Below are 21,156 nucleotides of genomic sequence, written 5' to 3'. Positions count from 1 at the left end.
ATCAAAAACTAAGAGGCGGGGCGCCTGGGTGGCTCAGTGGGTTAAGCCACTGCCTTCGCTCAGGTCATGATCTCAGGGTCATGGGATCGAGTCCCACATCAGGCTCTCTGCTCGGCGGGGAGCCTGCTTCCCTCTCTCTCTCTCTGACTGTCTCTCCATCTACTTGTGATTTCTCTCTGTCAAATAAATAAATAAAATCTTTAAAAAAAAAAAAAAACAAAAAACTAAGAGGCTACTGGGCCCAGGAGACCCAGATATTTCAAGGGCTCTGGACTTCTTTGTCAAGGTCAGTGGAAGCCAATGCTGATGGGAAATGTCTGCCCTGACACCAGCTGCTTTCCAGGACTCCGGCTGTGACTTTCCAGGACAGACCAAGGTCCTGTTGCGTTAGTAGAGCCTTTTGATCTCAGGGAAAACCACATGTGTGTATCAGCAAACAGGGACTATGGGGATATGTATATTAAGTTACAGGACCTCACAGGGAGACACGCAGACATGCACTGAATCCCTAAACCTGCTGCCTTTACAGAAGAACTTTATGGAGAACTTCAGTGCTGAGCCCAGCCCTGTCTATAGTTAGTAGAGCCTGGCTGGATTGTGTGCAGATTCACTTTGATCCAGGTATAACAGAACATGAGGAAAAATAAAAACAGGGGCCAAATGCAAGAAATCGGGAAAAGAAAACAGATCAGAATTAATCCCTTTGTCCCTCTATTCCTTTCCTTTTTTCTTTTCTTTCCCTTCCTTTCCTTTCCTTTCCCTTCCTTTTCCTTTTTTTACTTTGTTTTTTTTTCTTTTTATCACTTAAGTATTCAGCTCAATATTCGATAGATACTCTATTTATTTATTTATTTATTTTTAAAAAGATTTTATTTATTTATTTGACAGAGATCCACAAGTAGGCAGAGAGGCAGGCAGAGAGAGAAGGGGAAGCAGGCTCCCTGCCAAGCAGAGAGCCCGATGTGGGGCTCAATCCCAGGACCCTGAGATCATGACCTGAGCCAAAGGCAGAGGCTTTAACCCACTGAGCCACCCAGGCGCCCCTCGATAGATATTTTAAACATAAATTCAATGCTGGGCACTTTTATAGGCACCATAGAAACAGCAAGTAATCAAAACAGAGAGCTGACTGATAAAGAGCTCATGTTTTAAAAGGGGGAATACATTTAAACAATAATTATGTAAAATGTCAGGTGGAGACAAGCACTTTGGGGGAAAAAAAGGATGAAAATAGAGCTATTGGGGGTGCTATTTTATATAGGATGCTCAGGGAAAGTCTCTCTGATAAGCAGAAGCTGAGAGAAGTAAGGGAATGAATCAGGGGGATATCTAAGGAAGAACATTACAGGCAGGTGCAAAGGCCCTGAGGCAGGATTTTGTGTCTTCCCAGCAAGGTCTCACTAAGACTTGGATAGCCATAAATTTTGAGGCATTATTCACAGGAAGGGCTTTGAAGCATACATGTTATTTTTTTTCCCCATTTGTTTACTCAACAAGTACTTACTAGGTGCTGGTTAGAAGTGCAGACAGGATCCCTGTCCACAAAGATCTTACAGCCTTCAGAGGGAGACAGATCAATTAGTAGGTATTGAGTGGGACTGGAATCAACCTAGAGAGGCACAGGAGCAGAGAAAAGATGCACCAGCAAGCGTGTGATGTTCAGGAGTCTTCCTGGTGGTGGACCTAGGAATATGTGGATCTAGGAGAGGGGGACCTAAATATGTGGTAGGAGGCCAGGCACGGTATGATCTAGACAGAGGGAATAGCACATGTAAGGCTCAGGAGGTGAAGAAGAGTTCAGAGAGCCACAGATTGGATGGAACATAGAATGTGTTGGGGAGAAGCTGTAGGTGAGGTTAGGGGTGTGGCCAGGGGTCAAATCCCAAGAAGCATGAAGTGACAGGAGTGGGGGATAATGCCGAGAGGTGATGCTATGGCATCTGGCTGCAGGAGAGGTAACAGAATCAAAGGGGGGCAAAGAATGAAAGCAAGGAGACTCACTAGGCTCCTGTTAAAATCACCCTCTTAAGATAACAGTGGCCTGAATTAGGGTTGGTGAAATAAGGCTAAAGAAGGAAAGACAGATTCAAGAACTCCTTGAAAACTGAGTGACAAGTTGTGGTAATTACTGGAAATGTGACTGAGGGAGAAAGGAGGGAGGTAGGTTTCCATTTTGGGTGACCAGGTGCATAGCAGTGCCATGGATTAAGACAGACAATGCAGTGAAAAGGGGAAGATTTGGAGAATGGATGACTTCAGATTTGAGATTGCTGAGTTGAAAGTGCCTCAAGCATCTCAGCCCAAGGGGAGATGGTTCGGCAGGCAGCTGGGTTGATGGAATCAGATGTTCAAGGGATTGGTCAGGGATGGAGATAAAGATTTGAAACTCACTAGCCTGTAAAAGGTACTAGAAACCAGGAGATAACTTGACACCGTCCAGTGAGAGTATATGGAGTGACAAGAAAAATGTGATCTACTGGCATTCTTAAGGATACATGAAGGAAGAGGACAATGACAGAGAAAGAGGAACGAAGTCAAGAAAACAGTGACACAGGGGAGTCAGGGAGATGCAGAGTGTCTGGAGGAAGCAGCAAAAAAGGTACTGACAAGGGGGCAGAAAAAATGCTTGAAGACAGGGCCTTAGCAGGGCAGCTCAAGCCACATGGTTCAGACTGGAATGGAAGAGTTGGAGGAGGGAAGGTGGAAGTGATGGTTTTTGTGGGCCCAGAGGAATTATGGAATCCTACATTTGCAGTGGTTATAAGTTCCACATTTAGGGACTTTTTCTCCAAATGTGCTAGGAGTAGGGAAGGTGGCTTGTAGCATTTTATTTTGCTCAGGTTGGGGTTTTGCTGGAAGGTGTTACCAATGCCATGACCCCTGTGCTCCCTGTCTTCAGTAGCCTTGGCTCCTTGAGGAGTCTCAGAGAAACACAGGACAGGCAGTGACCACTTGTTCTGCAAAAGCTTCAACTCCCTTATTAATGCCACAATACCACGCCATGGAAGCCAGGTCTCTGACACTTCCAAGCCTGACACTTCCAAGTCCAAGATCTCTGGCTTCATCTCCATTCCATACCTTCCAATCTCTAGGGTAGCCCACCTATTAGGAGGTGCTGGAGGAGAGGTGATTCTGACACTTACTTGGTCTGTCCTTTGCTATTATTCCATGACTCACCATCATGAAACTGGCCCTTCCCAGACACAACACTGAGTATCTGAAGGTGGGTAGAGTCTATGGGCCAAAAATAGGAAACACCCATCCCCCACTTCCTTCTTTATTCCCTTGCTCTAACTAGCCCCAAGTGGAGTGGCATCCAGAAGCAGAAGTGTTCTAAGGTGATTAGCTAAGAACACAAGGTACAATTGGAAATCTATTGTGCAAACAAGTGCCTGTTTAATTTCTCTCACTTCCTTTTGGGTTTTAAGCTCCCTTTTGATTAGTGTTTGGTTTCTGGTAATAAATGTGGTCCCAACTTCATTGGTTTATGGAGGGGAATATTCTTCCGCTATTTTCTGTGGTAAATTGTTTATCTTACCTACGCCCAACAAGACCAATGTATACCTGAGATTAACTCCAGTCCTATCTGGGCACCAATCGTGGAGAGCCACGTGGGTGGAAAACTGCAATAAAAGTGTGGTGCAGAGCCGGCTTTCCCACGGCTGACCAGACGACAGCTCTGTGTTCTTATCCCAAGGTAAGTACCATTTCAAGCCCCAGCAGGCTTCCTTCTGATCTTGGGGGGCTTCCCCACCACCCTTGACCCACTGGATGTGCAGGTTGTTTGTTTCTGGAAGCTTTCAGAATAGCTTTCAGCCCGATCAAGTGCTCCAGATTTCACTGCGCGTTCAGCTCAACCAAGATTCCAGCTACCTGCTGGTGACTCCAGGTCTAAAGATGTCCCCTCACTCTATCCCTCCTCCAGGAACATAGGCCCCCACTTGGGATCTCATCCCTTAGAATTACTAGTCCTGGGTGCTCTCTCATAACATATTCATGATATCCTTTCTAGAAACAGATCTCTAGATTCAACTTGAGTCTTCCGGAGACTTTAAGAAGCCACCAAAGATTTGCTTATTGGAGGAAAGTTGCCAGAAGAGGGAATGTTACTGGCAGACTCTTCACAGTTCTTTGTTTCTGCCCTCCCCATCCCTATTTACTTATTCATTTATCACTCAGATCTTTACTGAGCACCCCTTATGTGGCAGACACCATGCTAGCAGCAAGCAACGTGGGCACGGACGGACATGGTCCCACCCTCCCAAAAAATCTGTGTGCATCTAGGACACTTCAGGAGTCTCTTAGGACAGTGCCCAACACACCATTGAGCAAAGCATTGAGAAAGCAGCTGTTACTTTTGTCTGTAGATATTCATAGCACTGTAAGTTCCCCTCCATCCAGTCTTTCAGAGCCTGAACCCCTACTTGAGTAAGAACCAACCTAAGGCCTTCTAGGACGTCCTGCAGTGCCAGCCAGCTCCAAACTTGCCTTCGGTTCTCTTGCTGTCAACTTCATCCCCTCTGCAAGCCTCTTACCCTCATCACCCCACCTCCTCTCTGCAAGATATGCCTGCTTTAAAACAACGCAGCCCTTCACAAAAGAAATTATGGGTCTGTTTCTGTGAACATGGGCCTGTGTCCTTAAGCAAGCTATTTAACTTCCAGCATAGTGTCTACATGTAAGAGGAGCTCAGTCCATATCTCTGGGATTAATATGCTCTGAGACCCATCTCCCTCTTCATCCATAAATGGGAGCAAAAATAGTACATTTCCTGGTGGGCGGTTCACAGCCTTAAATGAGCTAACATGTGCAAGGGGCTGAGTACAAGTCATGGTGCTGAACTGATATGAATTCCCTTCTTACCCCCCTGACTCTATCTGAGTCTCTCCCTTCCCCTAGCTGCATGGAGAGTCTGCACGGTGTTGAATGACCTGCACATCTCAGCTTATGGAAAAGATGGTGGGCTCTTGTGTCTTGTGGCTGGCCTTGGCCTCCTGCCTTCTGACCCTGGCATCTACAGAACAGCAAGGTGCGTGTCTGCTCACCTGGCATCTCAGATGCCCCATAATACCTGGGGAGTGGGGGATTGCAGAGAAGGCAGTTCAGGGTCAGTATGGGGAACAGGGATATGTCTAAAGTGAAGCAGCTAGAAGTCAAGGGGTACAAGACGAGGGAAGCCAGAATACAGTCATAATCTCTCAAAGTCAAACAGAAAATCCCCCCCTGCAAGGACCATGGAGTCAGTTAATGTAACTGCCCATGTCCAAAATATGTGGTGCTCAGAGAGCCCAGATTCATGGAGACATGAATCTCCTAGTCACTCTGTGCCCTTGTGTTGGCAAGCACCTTCACCTTTCTCTGAAATTTTACTCATCTGTAAAAAGAAAGGACCAGAGGTAATGATCTCTTGGTGATCCTTTCAAAGATCTGTGGACTGGGCATCTTAGATGTTTGCAGCAAGGGTCCTCGGGCTTAACACCAGGCTGAAACTTCTGCCTGTGTCACCTGTGGAGGGGGCTGTGGGAAGAGGAAGGGGGAACCAGTTCATGGCTGCTCTTGGGAAAACACAGTGTGCGTGTGGGAAATAATCCAAGAACAGCAAGTGCAGTGACTCCTTTCCTTTAAACAAGTACATACGTAAGCAAGGCTTAAAAATCTCTTTTTCAAAAAAGTCCCTCTAACATGTATTTCAAGAATGTGATCATGTGTGTGTACTTAGTCTGTAATTCAGGCATTGACACTGTTCAGTAAATCAGAACTGGAGAACAGAACCAGTCTGAACTCCTACTAGGCCTCAGGGGCTGCATTTGGCATTTTATATTTATTATTATTGTTATAAGCAATGCTGTGGGGTTTTATTTCTCCAAAGCAGGGAATACCTCCTAAGATGACTATAGTACCGCATGGCAAACTCTTGAAGAATTTTTTGATGACTAGGTATACTTTTCCATGTATGTTAGAAATGTATAACTAGTACAGCATACCTACAGTATCACAGATTATTATTCCTTAAGATGAAACAAATTTATAGAGAGTCATTGAAAGAAACATATTAAGCAGGTAACTGGACAAGGGGACACAAATGTGGAAAACATTGTGACTCAAAGCTTAGGAATGGAGGGAGTTTGGGAACCACTAACTTGCAGGTGTTGTTTTGCAGACAAGTCTTAGGGGAGTCAAACCACCTGTCAAGGTCATCCTTGATGACCTAAATCCAGCAGGTATGGCACTAGATTTAAACCCAGACTGACCAACCCACCCCCCTTCAATTCTCAGCTTCGCTACACATTATAGTTCCTTAATCTGCTAAAAACCATGGGATGGGGATGCCTGGGTAGTTCAATTGGTCAAGTGCCCGCCTTTGGCTCAGGTCATGATCTCAGGGTCCTGGAATCAAGCCCCACATCTGTCTACTGGCTCAGTGGGGAGTCTGTTTCTCCCTCTCCCTCGGCTCCTCCGCCCAACTCATGTGCTCTCATACTCTTTCTCACTCAGATAAATAAATAAAATCTTTAAAAGAAGCCACAAAAACAAAAACAAAAACAAAAATATGAGATTAAGGGCTCCTGGGTGGCTCAGTCAATAAAGAGGCGAGCTCTTGATTTCATCTCTGGTCATGATCTCAGAGTGCTGGGATGGAGCCCCGCATGGGGCTCTGTGCTCAGTGGGGAGTCTGCTTAGGATTCTCTCCCTTTCCCTCTATCCCTCTCCTCTCCACTAACTCCCTCTCTCTCAAAAATAAATAAATAAATCTTTTAAAAAGCCCCATGAGATGAGCAAAATTTGAAATGTTAGAGCAGTGGTTCTCTACTGGGGGTGATTTGGGCAATGCCTGGAGACAACTTCTAGGAGGAAGGAACTACTGGAATCTAGTGAGAAGGGCCCAGGAAAGCTGTTAAACATCCTGAAATGCATAGGACAGCCCCCCATAACACAGAATTACCCAGCCCCAAACATCAGTAGTGCCGAGGTTGAGAAATCTTATGTGAAATCTATTATCTATTAGTAAGGGGGAAATGTCTATGATATAGTAAGTAAAATATGTAAGTGGGGGGAAAAAAGTTGTACAGAATTAAGCCATTTTTAAAAATCCCTATTATTTTAAACATATGCATAGAAAGAGTCTGAAGGGGGTGCCTGGGTGTTTCAGTGGGTTAAGCCTCTACCTTTGGCTCAGGTCATGATCTCAGTGTCCTGGGATCAAGCCTCACATCTGGGCTCTCTGCTCAGTGGGGAGCCTGCTTCCCTCTCTCTCTCTGCCTCCCTCTCTGCCTAATTGTGATCTCTCTCTTTCTCTGTGTCAAATAAATAAATAAAATCTTAAAAAAAAAAAAAAAGAAAGAAAGAGTTTGAAGACCATACAGCAAATTTATAGTTACTTCTAGGGATGGAATGGGTTTATGACAACTCTCATTTCTACTTTATTCATTTTAATGACATTTGAGTTTTTTCAGGGAGCCTGTATTACATTTATAATACAATGGTCAAACAGGACCACAGTATAAGGTTGCACAGGGGAACAATGCACAACTGTAGAGCCAAAGAGAGGGCATCAAGCTCAGTGTGAAGGATGCCCCTTGAAACTGTGCAGGGTGGAGACCTTGGTGTTCTTAATGCCTATAAAATACCCCACAAAGTCCTCATTATTATTCTGACCCTAAGGGGATGAGGCCAATGTGTAATGAATGGGTTGTGTGCCTCATTTCCTCATTAGTGTCCTTAAGCACATTCAAAATTCGAAACAGAGTGCATAGGGTGTGTCTGGATGGCTCAGTAGCTTAAGTGTCCAACTCTTGATTTCCACTCAGGTCAGGTCATGACCCAAAGTTGTGAGATTGAGCCCCATGTTGGGCTCTGCACTGGGTATGGAGCCTATTTAAGGCTCTCTCTCTCCCCCTCTGCCTGCCCTTTCCCTCTCTAAAACAAAACAAAACAAAACAAAACAAAACAAAACGAGTGTGTGTGTGTGCCCACGTGTACATGTGTGGAGAGGGGAGGATTAAAACCCTGTAGGCTCTGAGGATGCGTAGTAAACCCAAGCACACTGCTGCTTTCCAGGTGACAGAAACTTCACCAACATCCGTTCCTATGACCCCTGCCAGAATTATACCCGTCTGGATGAACCATCACGAAGCACAGAGTACACAGGACGGGGTCAGCTGTGTGACAACAACATGAACGGCTGGTACCGCTTCGTGGGAGAGGGAGGAGCGAGGTTGCCAGAGGCCTGTGTCCCAGTGCTCCGGTGCCAAACAGACGCTCCCATGTGGCTGAATGGGACACACCCTACCATCGAGGAGGGGATCGTCAGCCGCACTGCTTGTGCCCACTGGAGTGGCAACTGCTGTCTCTGGAAGACTGAGGTGCAGGTAAAGGCCTGCCCAGGCGAGTTCCATGTGTACCGGCTGCAGGGCACCCCCATGTGTAATCTGAGGTACTGCACAGGTGAGTGGCAGAGAGCTGGGGATGACCGTGGGGCAGGGCTACCTGGTGACCAGCCCAGGCATCAGCAGTGAGTGGAGCAGATCAGGAGACTAAGCAGAACAGCCTGGATTCAGCCCCTGCCTGTTACTGCCCAGTGGGGATATCACCCAAAATTGCCAGGCTTTCCAACATTTCAAGTAACACCAGAAATTCAGAGTTGAGGTCAAACTGTCTTGATATATACATATGCATATGCATATACATTTGCACACATACACATACATACACACACATATATCCATATGTGTAGCATGATATGAAGAACTCGGGCTCATTCAGATTTAGATTCCAGTTGGGCAGTTTAATTTACCTCTCTGAGCTTTAGTTTTCTGATATGAGAAAAATGGATGATGGCAAAAGTCACAGCCAATGCATACTGTCCCTACTCCAAGCCAAAGTGCTTTTAGACTATGAACTCATTTAATGCTTTCACCAGCCTCATGAGATATGGGTACTATATAACTACAACCAATGAGAGGTCTGGGGCAGAGAGAGGTTAGGCAGCTGTCCCAATGTTATAGAGCAAGAAGATGACGGAGGTGGGATATGAACCCTGACACTCTCGTTCCAAGATCTATATACCTAACCACTATGCTACCCAGTTTCATAAACTTACCATGAGAACTGAATGAGCTAATTTGTTGAAAGTACTAATTACTGCCATGCAGTAAGCATTAGGATGGCTGTCTCTGGGTTCTCATTTCACTGGACTGGGAGTCAGATAATCTGAGTTTGAGGCTTGACCCTTCCACTATGTATCGCACACCCTCGGGCAGGAGTTCTGGGCCCTGGTAGAATAACAGAGTTGGCCTTGGTGGCCTCAGACTGCCTTGCTCTGCATCCTGATCCTCTTCCCCTGTGCCTCACCCTGGAGACCCCTACACTGCAAAGGACAAGTGTGAGGATACCTGCCGCCCGGAGGAGGAATGCAGCTTTCTCAACGGCACCTGGAACTGTTACTGCAGACAGGACCTCAACAGCTCTGGTGAGTGGCTTGGCAGCACTGAGCAATGAGAACAATGCTGGTCTGAGCAGACAAGGCAGCACGGAAGGATTTTCCTTTTCCGAGGGTATGGACAAGGTGTAGACCAGAATCAGTGGGGATGGAACTGAGGTCACGGAATGAAGGTTCTCAAAGCTATTTGCAAGGATGGAAGAGCTGGGATGGAACAAATTGCCAAGTCAGTCTTGGGACCACAGCCTGAGAAAGCAGCTATGGTGTTGGTGAGCTTGACCCATAAGGCACAAAGGTACTAACGATGAGGACTCTGCAGGTGTGGGAATTGCATTAAAATATCTGTAGATCTACATGTGAAGGACATGGGTAGACTCCTGTGCCAGTCCTGGATTTGTGACATAGTAGCTCTCTGGAGCCTGGGTCAAGGCACCTAGACTTTCTGAGCCTTAATGTCTTCATCTGTAAAATGGGAATAAGATTACAGTACAAATAACCACAATACAGGGTAACTGCAAAAATTAAATCCGAGCAGTCCAAATGGGCAGGCTTGTAAGGTGATAAGGTTCTTGTCCCAGGAAGTAAGAAAGCAGAGGCACATGACTTATGGGTAGAGATGCCATCAACAAGCCCTAAGCCCTGGGGTTAGATGAACTTCCCATTAAGATTATTCCTTTCCCTCCTGGGACTCTAATGAGGGCCTTTGTTTGACTCTTGCCCTTGGCATAAACATGCATTCCTCTGAACATGCTCCCAGTCCCTGCAGAAAAGAAAGTGTTCTGAACAGTGGACCAAAAACAAGCATATGTTTGGAAGACTGGGCTGGAGTGTGGACCAGGTGGTGCTTGGGTGTGCCTAGCAGGAGTAGGGTGAGGACGAGGGGCAGGACTAGAAGGAAATAACCCTGATCTCCAAGAAGGCGCTCTCTGCTTATTGGGTGGACAAGCCCCCAAAGGCTCCAGGTTATTTTCCAGGTTTTGGGCGAATCAGATGGTGGACTTCAAAGATGTCTTCTCTGTACCTGAAGACTCCACGGGTATACTTGGCAGGTCCTCCGAGCTGACCGGGTGGGTGGGTGGCCTGCCTCAAGTCTTCACTGGTGGCTACTCAACAAGTCCCCATTGCTTCCAGACACAACCCTGTTGTGACCTGGCTTTTGCTTACTTCTCCATCTCTCACACTCCACCCCTACCCAGTCTAAGTTCCTGCACCTCTGTGCTTAGCTTCTCCATAAACAACCAGCCTCTCTTCCATCACACGCTTTTGCCTTTGCTGTTTTCTAAGCCAGGGGTGCCCTCACTTGCCCTGTGCACCTGCAAAACTCCTCCTCCTGACCAACTCCCAGCCCTCTATGAGTCCTTCCCTGACTTAACTGACAGACCCAGAAATACCTTCTTGTGTTTCCCTGTGCACCTAGAACATACTTCAGTTAGTACTTTCATCATACTGTATCTTAATAAGCTGTTGGCATGTTGGTTCTGACACAAGACCAAGGAATCCTCATGGCCTGGGTCCATGTTTTCTTTATTTTTGTGTTGAATGTGCCTCACACGTACAGAAGGTGGTTAGTAAATGTATTTGAATCAATGCATTCATAAATACAATCAAAATGGTATTTCTCTTCATTTGCTATCTACCTCCCCATCAGAATGTTAGCTCCATAAATAAGTGTAGGGATTCTGTCAGTTTTGACAAACACTGTATCCTCAGTACCTAGAACAGTGCAGACAGTAATGCTCAAGATGTATTATTTGTTGAATAAATGCTGAATGAATGAATGGAATGAATCAGTGAATAAATGAATGAGTGAATGAATGAACAAATGAATGAATGAAAGAAAAAAAAAGAAATGCAATGGTTCTGAACCTGGTCAGATGTGCTGGCTTCACAAAGCCAGGGATCAGGAGTAGTATGTATCTACCCCTGATTCCAGTCTGGAATGCAGGGTAGTTCTGCTTCTCTAGAGACCCCAATTCCCAGAGACCCTGATCCCCAATCCCCAAGACATGAAAGTCCACACCTGCACACAGGATGCCTAGAAATCTTGGACCAGGGGCTTTTTTGCCAACCTCACCCAATACAATCTGGGTGTGAATCCCACCTGGGTCCTAGGCCCCTACTAGTTTACCTCACTCCCTGGTACATATGATGGCTTTTCCAAAGGGCATGGAATGTGGGCTCTGCCCACTGCTTCCAGAACCCTGTCCACTCTCCACCTACCCCATTCTCAACTTTTTAGATGTCCACAGTTTGCAGCCTCAGCTAGACTGTGGGGCCGAGGAGATCAAGGTGTCACTGGACAAGTGTCAGCTGGGAGGCCTGGGTTTTGGGGACAATGTCATCACCTACCTCCAAGACCGGAACTGCAGCAGTATCACGCAAAGAGAGGAGAGAAACTGGATATCCGTGACCAGCCCTACCCATGCTGGGGCCTGTGGAAACATCCTGGAGGTGAATGGTGTTTACACCACTGCTACCAGAGGGTGGGAGTTGGGCTGTGGAGCTATCTCAGTAGCTGTGAAGCCTTGGACAAGTCACTTAGCCTCTCTGGGCCTCTAGAATCTAGCAGTATGTGAGAGTAGTAGTGAATGTAGTGTGTGAAAGTACACATGCTGGTTCACACAGAGCTTAGAAGGGGTTTGCTGCTTGAGCTCAATAAATGTAAGCTGTGGTTATGATTATTGTAATTAGGGGTGATGTGGGAGGGGTCAACATGGGAGTAAGCATGGTAGTTGCTGATTCTCCCCAAAGGCCAAAAATTATTGTTCTAGTTTTTGATCTGGGATTCTCAGTCCCCTTCCCGTAAGGCTCCAGGGTCCTCTAAGGGAAGAGGCCCATGTTCTTCCTGGTGACTGGAAGGCAGGGTGGCAGCATGATGGAGAGCATCAACCTTACAGTCATGTAGGCCTGAGTTCTAGATACAGCTGCATACACATAAACACACACGTGGTCTTGTTTTTATGCCAAAGAGAAATGGAACCCATGCCATCTACAAAAACACCCTCTCTGTGGCCAATGAGTTCATCATCAGAGACACCATCCTCAACATCAATTTCCAGTGTGCCTACCCACTGGACATGAAAGTCAGCCTCCAAACTGCCCTGCAGCCCATTGTAAGGTATGGCACTGACTCTTGCCCTTTGATCTATAACCCTGACACTGGTCACATCCACTTCAAGCAAAGCTTAAAATGTCCTCAGGTTGCTGCCTACTTCCTACAGGAGCGCTCACTCTTTCCAACATTCACTCTGCAAATATTTCTTGATCATAGATTAATGTTCAGCATGCACAAGGCAGACATAGAGTATTTTGTGGGTATTAAAGATTATTATTATGAAGCAATGCAGCAACATAAAATAATGTTAATTAAATATGCTAAGGAACAAAAACATACCACAGTTTCATTTATCTTGAGGAAGAAAGGAATTAAGCAACTAATTATTTCATCACTATTTACAAGTGAGATGAATGCAATGTGGGAGAAGCACAGGGTGCTGTGGGATCAGGAAGCAAGGGTTCCTGATCTAATCTTTGTGGGGAGGGGATGGAGGGAGCAGGAAGGCCTCCTCACAGATGTGGGATTTAAGCTGGGATGAGCTTTGATTAGATAAATAGCACTCCCAATTCACTAGAAATAGAACTAAGTAGCAATTTGGGTGGGGATTCATTTGGAAGACGTTTTCATCTGTTTTGGTCACTGCTGTCTCACAGTGCCCAAACAGGGCCTTGTGGAATGGATTCCTCAGTATTTAGACAGTAAGACTTGCTGGGGGATTTTCTGTGTCAGAACTCCAGGGTGCCCTTTCCATCCCCCCACTGCCTCCTGGGCTCTCAAGAGTAGCATGAATAGGACTAGTAATTTTCTAGTTCAATGGTTTTCAGACTGTATTGTGTTGGGGCTCCAGGTTTCATAATAAATAAAAATTAAAGCCATTTCTCTTTTAAAATGAATGTTTCACTGGGTGATTCCCTGGAGGAGGGAGGAGATCTGCTGCTAAAAATGGTGAACCCACAGAGCGGATCCCACTGTATGGGGGGTAGATGGAGGTGTGCATTTGCTGTTACTCTCTGAGGGAAGGAGATACAGGGGATCTGTGAGGCAGGGAGAATGGGTGGAGATCCCAGAGACACACTTGTCTGCTTGTCAAGTTTAGTGCCTAGCAGATACTAAATGCATGATTTAAATAGGTGATTGAGTAATTCCTTTAGGAATCAAAGATGTGCCTTCACTTTCATAGCCTCACACAAGTGCAGGGCTGGATTTACTTTGTTCTCACTGGTGGGAACCTAACAATTCCACTCTTACGGTTTTCTTCTTCTCAGTTCTCTGAACATCAGTGTGGATGGGGATGGAGAGTTCACTGTCAGAATGGCCCTGTTTCAAGACCAGAACTATATATCTCCTTACGAAGGGGCCGTAGCTGTCCTGGCTGTTGAATCTATGCTCTATGTGGGTGCCATCTTGGAGAGAGGGGACACCTCCCGGTTTAACCTGTTGTTGAGGAACTGCTATGCCACACCTACTGAAGATAAGACTGACCCCGTGAAATATTTCATCATCAGAAACAGGTAACGGGCAACTCTGGGTTATCTTTTGGCCTGAATAAGGTTTTCAGGGATGAAAAATCACCATGGCCCTGCCTGGTAGTTGTGTAAACTGGCTTACTTCTTTTGGAACATAATTTGGCATTACATATCATGACCATACTTTTGACCCAGGAGTATCACTCTTGACACTTTAGCCTAAAGCATTAATACAAAATAGGTCAGCAAGATAAAGAAATGCCAATTATTTTTCACTTAAGTATCCTTTATAACCTTGGCAATAGGTTCACAGTTCAAAAATAGGGATCCATTAAGTAATGATGGGCTATTATAGAGATGGTAACACCGACAAATCAACATGAAAACGGTATGACAAGTGTTATTAAGATATAGCTGAAATTGCTAACTGGCAAAAACAAAGGGAAAATGTATATCCATAAATCATGATTCAAACCATGGTAACAATATTAGCTAGTAAGTATCACTGAGTTTAGTTATGAGTTTAGCCATGCACTGTGTCACTAAATGGTTACATCAACCCCAGGAGGTACAGATTACTGTCTGCTCTACAGACCAGAAAAGGGAGTCTCGGACAGGTTAAGTCATTTGCTCATGATCATTTAGCTAGAAAGTAGGTCTGGGTGGAATTTGAAGCAGTCTATTTCACCTCGGAGAACAAACCCCACAAAACTGAAACCTGGGCTGATGAATAAATGTCTTGGAGGGGGCGCCTAGGTGGCTCAGTCAGTTAAGCATCTGCCTTTGGCTCAGATCATGATCTCAGGGTCCTGGGATTGAGGCCCAGGTCGGGATTCATGTTCAGTGGGGAGTCTGCTTCTGCCTCTGCCCCTCCCCACCTCTCATGAGCGCTCGCACGCTCTTTCTCTTTCTCTCTCTCTCTGTTTCAAAAAAAATAAATACCTTGAAGGAAACCCAGGGGAATAAAAGTCTATGTCAGGATGGAGGGAATCAGGGAACTCTTAAATTCTCTGTGATGATGTTTTTATACTGGATGCAGATTAAAGATACAGCCAAGGGCCTCAGGTTCCTTGAGCTGTTCTGAAAGTAGACCCTTGCCCCTGTCACCTTCCCAGCTGCCCAAATCAGTATGATTCCACCATCCATGTGGAGGAGAATGGGGTGTCTTCAGAAAGCCGGTTCTCAGTTCAGATGTTCATGTTTGCTGGAAATTATGACCTAGTCTTCCTGCATTGTGAGATTCATCTCTGCGATTCCCTTAATGAACAGTGCCAGCCAGTGAGTATCTCTTTAGAGTGAACTATTCAGAGCTTCACATGGGGCCTGGTACCTGGTAGTCTCACCATATATATTTATTGCAATTACAGAGGGATGGAAAGAAGAAAGGGAGAGAGGGAGGAAGGGGAAGAGGAAAGGATGAATGGATGGACATTCAATCTCCAAAAAGTCCATGTGTATGTAATTATTGTGTCCCTAGGAAGTAGATCAGACAAAGAAGCCTGCCCACTAAGTTTCCTTGGCACAAGACATATTTTGAATGATTTCATAATAGTGGACTTTTAAGTGCCTATTCCATGTCAGGAATTACACTAAAACTTTCATATGCCTTATTTAATTAAATTCTCATAAGAACCGTTTAAGTAGATTTAACCCACTTGTACAGATGAGGACACTGTGTTGCCCAAAAGCAACACAGCTAGAAAGCATCAGAGCTGGGAGGTAACTCCAGTGTCCATGCTCTTAGCCCCTGTTTGGTACTACCTGCTAGAAGCTGGCGTTTGTTGAGTGTGGACTATGTACCTGGGTGTTACAGACACGCTCATTTTAATCTTTAAGACCAGGAAGGTAATAGAGAGGTGAAGTCATTAGTACCAAATTAGACAGCTAGAATTAGAGTGGAGATGTGATGGAATGGATGAGATAAGTAGAAAGGAGTCAAATCCATGTTTGCTTATTACTTGACAGTAAGTTGAGAAAACCACAGCCTCAGAGTTAGGGGTACAGGGTGGGTAGGGCCCCATTCTTGGGCCAAATTCTTGTCCCACTGCAGGGACATCCTGGATAGGAACTATGACTTTAAATTTTGATATAATGAGATCTCACCATCCCCCACAGTCTTGCTCAAGAAGTCAACGTCGCAGTGGAGTAGTGGCTATCAACCCAGCCCAGGTTGTAGATTTGGGACCCATCACTCGGAAAGGTGAGTGGCCCACTTCTGGGTGAGAAGGCCAGGTGGTCAAGTGCTGACAGTTAACCACAGATGCCTGGGGTCACCACCCTAACAACTTAGAGCCTTTTTTGCCTCCTCACTGCAGCCCCCACCAGTGAATCTACCTTTCCATGAGGTGCTTTGGGTAAATAACAATAGCATTTGCCATTTGTAGTGAACCTCTATGTGCTAGAGACGAGGCTAAGCTCTCAGAATCCATCAACTCACTTCATTCTCCTGACTGAGTCCATTTTGCCAGCGAGAAACCGAAGCTTGGAGAGATTAAGTGGCTCACCCCAAGTCACTCAGCTCACGATCAGCTGGAGTTAGAACTGAACCCAGCTCAGACTGATTCCACAGCATATTCCCCTTCCCTTTTTCTTCCTGCCAGGTCCCCTTACCTCAGCCCCTTTTGGGTGAAGTCTGGGTTCTAACCCAACTTTGTTTTCTGGTGAATGACTATGTTTTCCAATATCCAGTTATAATATTCTGGGGCATGATGTAGGGGAAGCTTTATAATTGCCCACAAACGTTAACCAATCCTGCCCATGGATGAACACTACTGTTCTGATTTTTATTACCACTAGAATGGAAGAGTCAAAAAACCCAGAAGAATGAAAGCAACTTTTTTTTGTCCTAAAGAAATTAGGACGCAGTAATGCTAGTAACAGCAGCAATGACAGTAACAGTAATAACACATGGGGCTGGCACTGTACAAAACATTTATATGCATCATCACATGGAATGCTCACGACAGCCCAAGTTGGTAAGCACTATTACCACTTCCATTCTCCAGGTGAGTAAACTGAGGCTGTCTTGTAAAGAAGGCTCTTTCCGGAGTTGTCCTGCCTCTTTACTAAGCCCTCAACTTGAGGCTTCATGTGGTATCACAGGGTTGTTGGAGGGTTAGGAAATTTTATTTTGGAATCCGATAGATGGAGGCTTAAATTCCAGCTTTACTGCCAACAACAAGGTCAACTTAGCCTTCCTTGGTCAACTGAGCCTCAGCCTTCTCCTCCGTTGAATGGGGACACAAATACTTTCCTCACAAATCTGCTGGAAGAACTAAGTTTCAAATGCATGAAATGGGCTTAGAAATAACAGATGCCTCAGCAGTGAGGGTGGCCAGGTCCAGCCAGGTCAGTGGCTGTGGTGGCCAGGTCCAGAAGGACCTGGAGCAGCAATGGCCACAGTGCCAATCCCTGGCACACGACTGAGGAAACCTTCACCTCTGCTCTTGTCCCCAGGTGCTCCATCTCTTGGCGTCGTGAATGGAACCCCCAGCTCTGCAGGTACATTTTTATCTCCTGCCTATCCCACTACCCTCCCTCCCAGCCGTCTTTTTAGTCCTCTTCTCAATTCAGTGCACATTGATTTAGCCTGTGCTAGTGACTGTGGACACTGAAATCAGTCAGTCTCAAGTGTGGCTCTTGAGATGCTCAAAGTCTAGCACAGGGGCCAGTCATTTAACAATAAATACTTATTGGGTGCCCACTGTTTGCCAGGCATTGTTTAGATGCTGAAGATTTAATAGTAAACAGCACAGACCAGAAGCCTGCCCTCATGGAGCTTATGTTACAGTGTGGGAAACAGTCAATTAAAAGTTAACAAGATAATTTAGAAAAGAGAGTGATGTGTTAGAAAGTTATCAGCATGGGTAATAGTGTCTTTAAAAAGATAGTAGTTTATTTTACTCACATGTAAATGAAGTCCAAAGACAAGCAATCTGGGGATCCTGGGGTGGCACCACAAGGTCATCAAGAATCCAAGTTCTTTTAAGCTCTCCCCTCCACCTTCTTCACCCTCCTGCTCCAAGATGGAAGCCAGAGCTCCAATCTTCATCTCTAGTCAGCAGAATGGAGGGAATATGGAAAAAGTCAGAGTGTTAAGGAACATTCCTAGAAGCTGACACCTTACACTTCCACTTATCTCACTGGCCTAAGTTTAGTTACACCTGGCTGCAAAGGAAGCTGGAAAATGTAATCTTTATTCTGGGTGGCCATGTCCTGAACCAATGTTTGATGGTTCTATTTATAAGGCAAGAAGGAAAAATAATTATCAGAATGGGTAAATGGTCAGAAAAATGTTCAGAGGAGGTGATACTTGAATGCAATGAGAAAAAGGGGCCAGGTTTGCAAATAATAAAGGAACAAGCCCTACAGGCAGAATGAACAAGAGTTGCAAAAATGAGATAGTCATAGAAGCAAATCGCAAGCAAGTAGACAGTGTGGCAGGAGCACACAGAAGAGTAATGAACTGTACCTATTAAGGTCAGGCAAGAATTTTAGCAGGTGGCAACATCTGAATGGTGTTTTGGTGGGTGACCTGGAATTTAACAGGGAGACCAATCCAAGAAATGTGTTTTGGACCAAAGGGAAAGCAATGCTACTAAGATTTTACTGCCCCCTCTTTCCAACAAACACATGACCTATACTGGTGAACCCAGACATGAAAACGTTCTTTCCATCCTTAATTCTCCAGCTAGATAACAGCCTAAAAGTTTCCAAATAAGGTCAAGATGGCTCCTCCACACTTAGGGCTAATATTCAGACAACACTCAGAAAATTGTGCTCATCAGAGACAGGAGTCAGAGCTCAGACTAAAGGGAGCTTGAGAGCAGACATCACATGTCATACACTTCTCCCAGTACTTCAGTTTAGCACAGTATTGGGAACAGCCCAGTTTCCCAGTAGAGTTTCTAGGATGGGCAGTGGATTCTGGAGCTTTCTGGAAGAAAAGGGGAGCGATCTCATGAGGTATAAGAACGCCACAAGAGGGCACTTATGGTGTTGTTTGCTATCTCCCACAAACATGTCTGAGGTTTTAGAATTAACTGAACAACCACCTGTGTTTCATAAATACAAACTGGTTGTCATACACTAATATTTCAGAAAATTATGATATTCTTCACTTCCTCCTAGAACATCAGCAAGTTACTCTGAAGTTTATGGGACAGATAAATGTTATAATCTCATAGTATGGTGGGAGGGGTGCACATGCCTCTCCCAGGCCCCCCAGTACAAGGCCTCTATCATCCAGGACCCATACCCTTCATTAACACTGAGTATATGATCATTTTCAGAGGAGATGTGTTCCCAACCCTCCCAGATCTTGGAGTCTAATATTCAAAACTGACACTTCTATGGTGTTTATTATGTGCCAGGAACTGTTTCAAATGTTTGATATGAATTTACTCACTTAAGCCTTACAAAAGTCCCATGAAGTATTAGTTGCTTGTGATTTTTCAATTTTGCATACAGATAAACTCAGCCATGGTGAGGCTCAGTAACTTACCTGGGCCTGCACAACTGGTTGTAGAGCTGGGATTCTTCTTCTTCTCCCCCCCGCCTTTTTTTTTTCAAAGATTTTATTCATTTGACAGAGAAAAAGAGAGTGCACAAGTGAGGGGGAGGGGCAAAAAGTGAGGGAAGCAGACTCCCTGCTGAGCAGGGAGACTGACCTAGAGCTTGGTCCCAGGACTCTGAGATAATGACCTGAGACAAAGGCAGATGCTTAACTGACTGAGCCACCCATATACCCCTAGAGCTGGGATTCTAAGCCAATAAGTCAGGTCTCGGAGGCTTTTTAACGTCTGTGTCCTTCTCTATCTTTAGTATTAGTCAGCATAAGTAATATTAGCTGCTATGACAGACAATCCTCACCTTTCTGTGCCTTTACACAATAGTTTATGTCCCACTAAATCACTGGGGGATGTAGTTCTGTGCTTTGCAGTCATTAGGAAGTCAGGCTCTTACCTTCTGGTAACTCCGGAAACTCTACTGTCCCCAGCAAGTCCTCTGCCAGATCCTTGGCATCTGATCCCTAGATGGTGGGTGATCAGAGTATGGAAAATTATGCAAGAGGTTTTAAGGACCAGGTCTAGAAAAGGCATATATGATTTTTACCCACATTCCACTGGCCAGATTCAATCATGTGATCTCACCTACCTGCAAAGGAGGATGGGGGGAAATTGGCTTCCAATATACCCAAAGTAATATGAAAAAGTGTTTGATGATTAGATAGCTTTGCCTCTACCACATGACCCCCTTTGCCACTTCCCAGGGGTTATAACCTAGAACGGATATTAAGGATACTTAGTAAGGCAAAGTACAGAGGGGCTAGCTTGCTTTGGCTGCTGAGTTCCAAAGGCCAACACTTGACAGACATCTCTCTTATATTTCAGGGTTCCTGGGGGCTTGGCCCATGGTTCTCCTGCCTGTCCTCCTGGCTGGGCTGTTCTAAGAGCTCAGCGAAGCATCTAGCCTTGAAGCTCGTGTTCTTCCCTCTGGTGATGGCTTCCAGTCACCCATCGGCTATGCTGGTTCTCTCTCCAAATCACATAGACAGTCTTGGTGTTTAGACTCTGGGACAGGCTAGGTTTGGGGAAAGGGAAAAGATTCCCTTGTTCAACACTCTCTGTGCCTTTGTAGTCCTCTTTTTCTCATGGTGGGGACCCTGTTGGCCTGGCCTGGCCTGATTTCCTCATTTATTAGCAGGATTTTGGAGCCAGACTTGCTCTGTGCTTCTGTGGCCCCAGCCTTTACCAGAAATGTATCATGTGTTACCCTGTAACTCCAGAGTAGAGAAGCTGTATGTATCACTGTGGGGTGGAGGCAGGAGAAAGGGGATGAGCTTGTTAAAAAGACACCTCTCATGGTTCCTTCCCAAGTATACCTTGTTCTAACTGCTGATGAACTGAACAGACTGATCCTTGCTTTAACCTGTGTCCTCTGATGTATTTCCAACATGGTCTCAGTAGTGGCCATGGGAATGAGTTGTAAAGGGTCCACTTCTGGAGATTCTACTCCCAGGGAAGACTGGTTCCCATTGCTCCCCTGCCTACCTCCATACTGTAGACATGCTTTGATGTGCCTAAGAGTAGGCAAAAATCTACCCTAGGACCCAAATGCTAGAGGACTTGCTTGATTTGAATGCAGAGATGCTGTCACTCCAGAGTATACCTCTAGCTGTGAACAGTGGTGCG

General features: G+C 45.4%; 1 protein-coding gene across 2 annotated transcripts; it reads left to right on the top strand.

Annotated features, from left to right (window-relative positions):
• The first annotated feature begins 1,006 nt into the window (after nucleotides 1–1,006).
• Nucleotides 1,007–20,892, top strand: GP2 (glycoprotein 2). 2 transcript variants are annotated; one of them, XM_044234158.1, is made up of 11 exons: nucleotides 1,007–3,697; nucleotides 4,900–5,029; nucleotides 8,059–8,445; nucleotides 9,359–9,469; nucleotides 11,679–11,890; nucleotides 12,409–12,557; nucleotides 13,763–14,008; nucleotides 15,079–15,241; nucleotides 16,079–16,163; nucleotides 17,420–17,464; nucleotides 20,356–20,892. In XM_044234158.1, the coding sequence occupies exons 2-11, from the start codon at nucleotides 4,927–4,929 to the stop codon at nucleotides 20,412–20,414; spliced, it is 1,560 nt and encodes a 519-aa protein (XP_044090093.1). In that variant the 5' UTR covers nucleotides 1,007–3,697; nucleotides 4,900–4,926; the 3' UTR covers nucleotides 20,415–20,892. The 2 variants fall into 2 exon arrangements, with proteins under 2 accessions (XP_044090093.1, XP_044090092.1); XM_044234157.1 differs by having other exon boundaries at nucleotides 1,007–5,029.
• Nucleotides 20,893–21,156: the final 264 nt, after the last annotated feature.

Source organism: Neovison vison, chromosome 14, assembly GCF_020171115.1.
Source record: "Neovison vison isolate M4711 chromosome 14, ASM_NN_V1, whole genome shotgun sequence".
In the NCBI taxonomy this organism is placed as follows: domain Eukaryota; kingdom Metazoa; phylum Chordata; class Mammalia; order Carnivora; family Mustelidae; genus Neogale; species Neogale vison.
The sequence above is the reverse complement of the archived record's forward strand: the minus strand, read 5'-3'. Positions and strand labels throughout refer to the sequence as shown.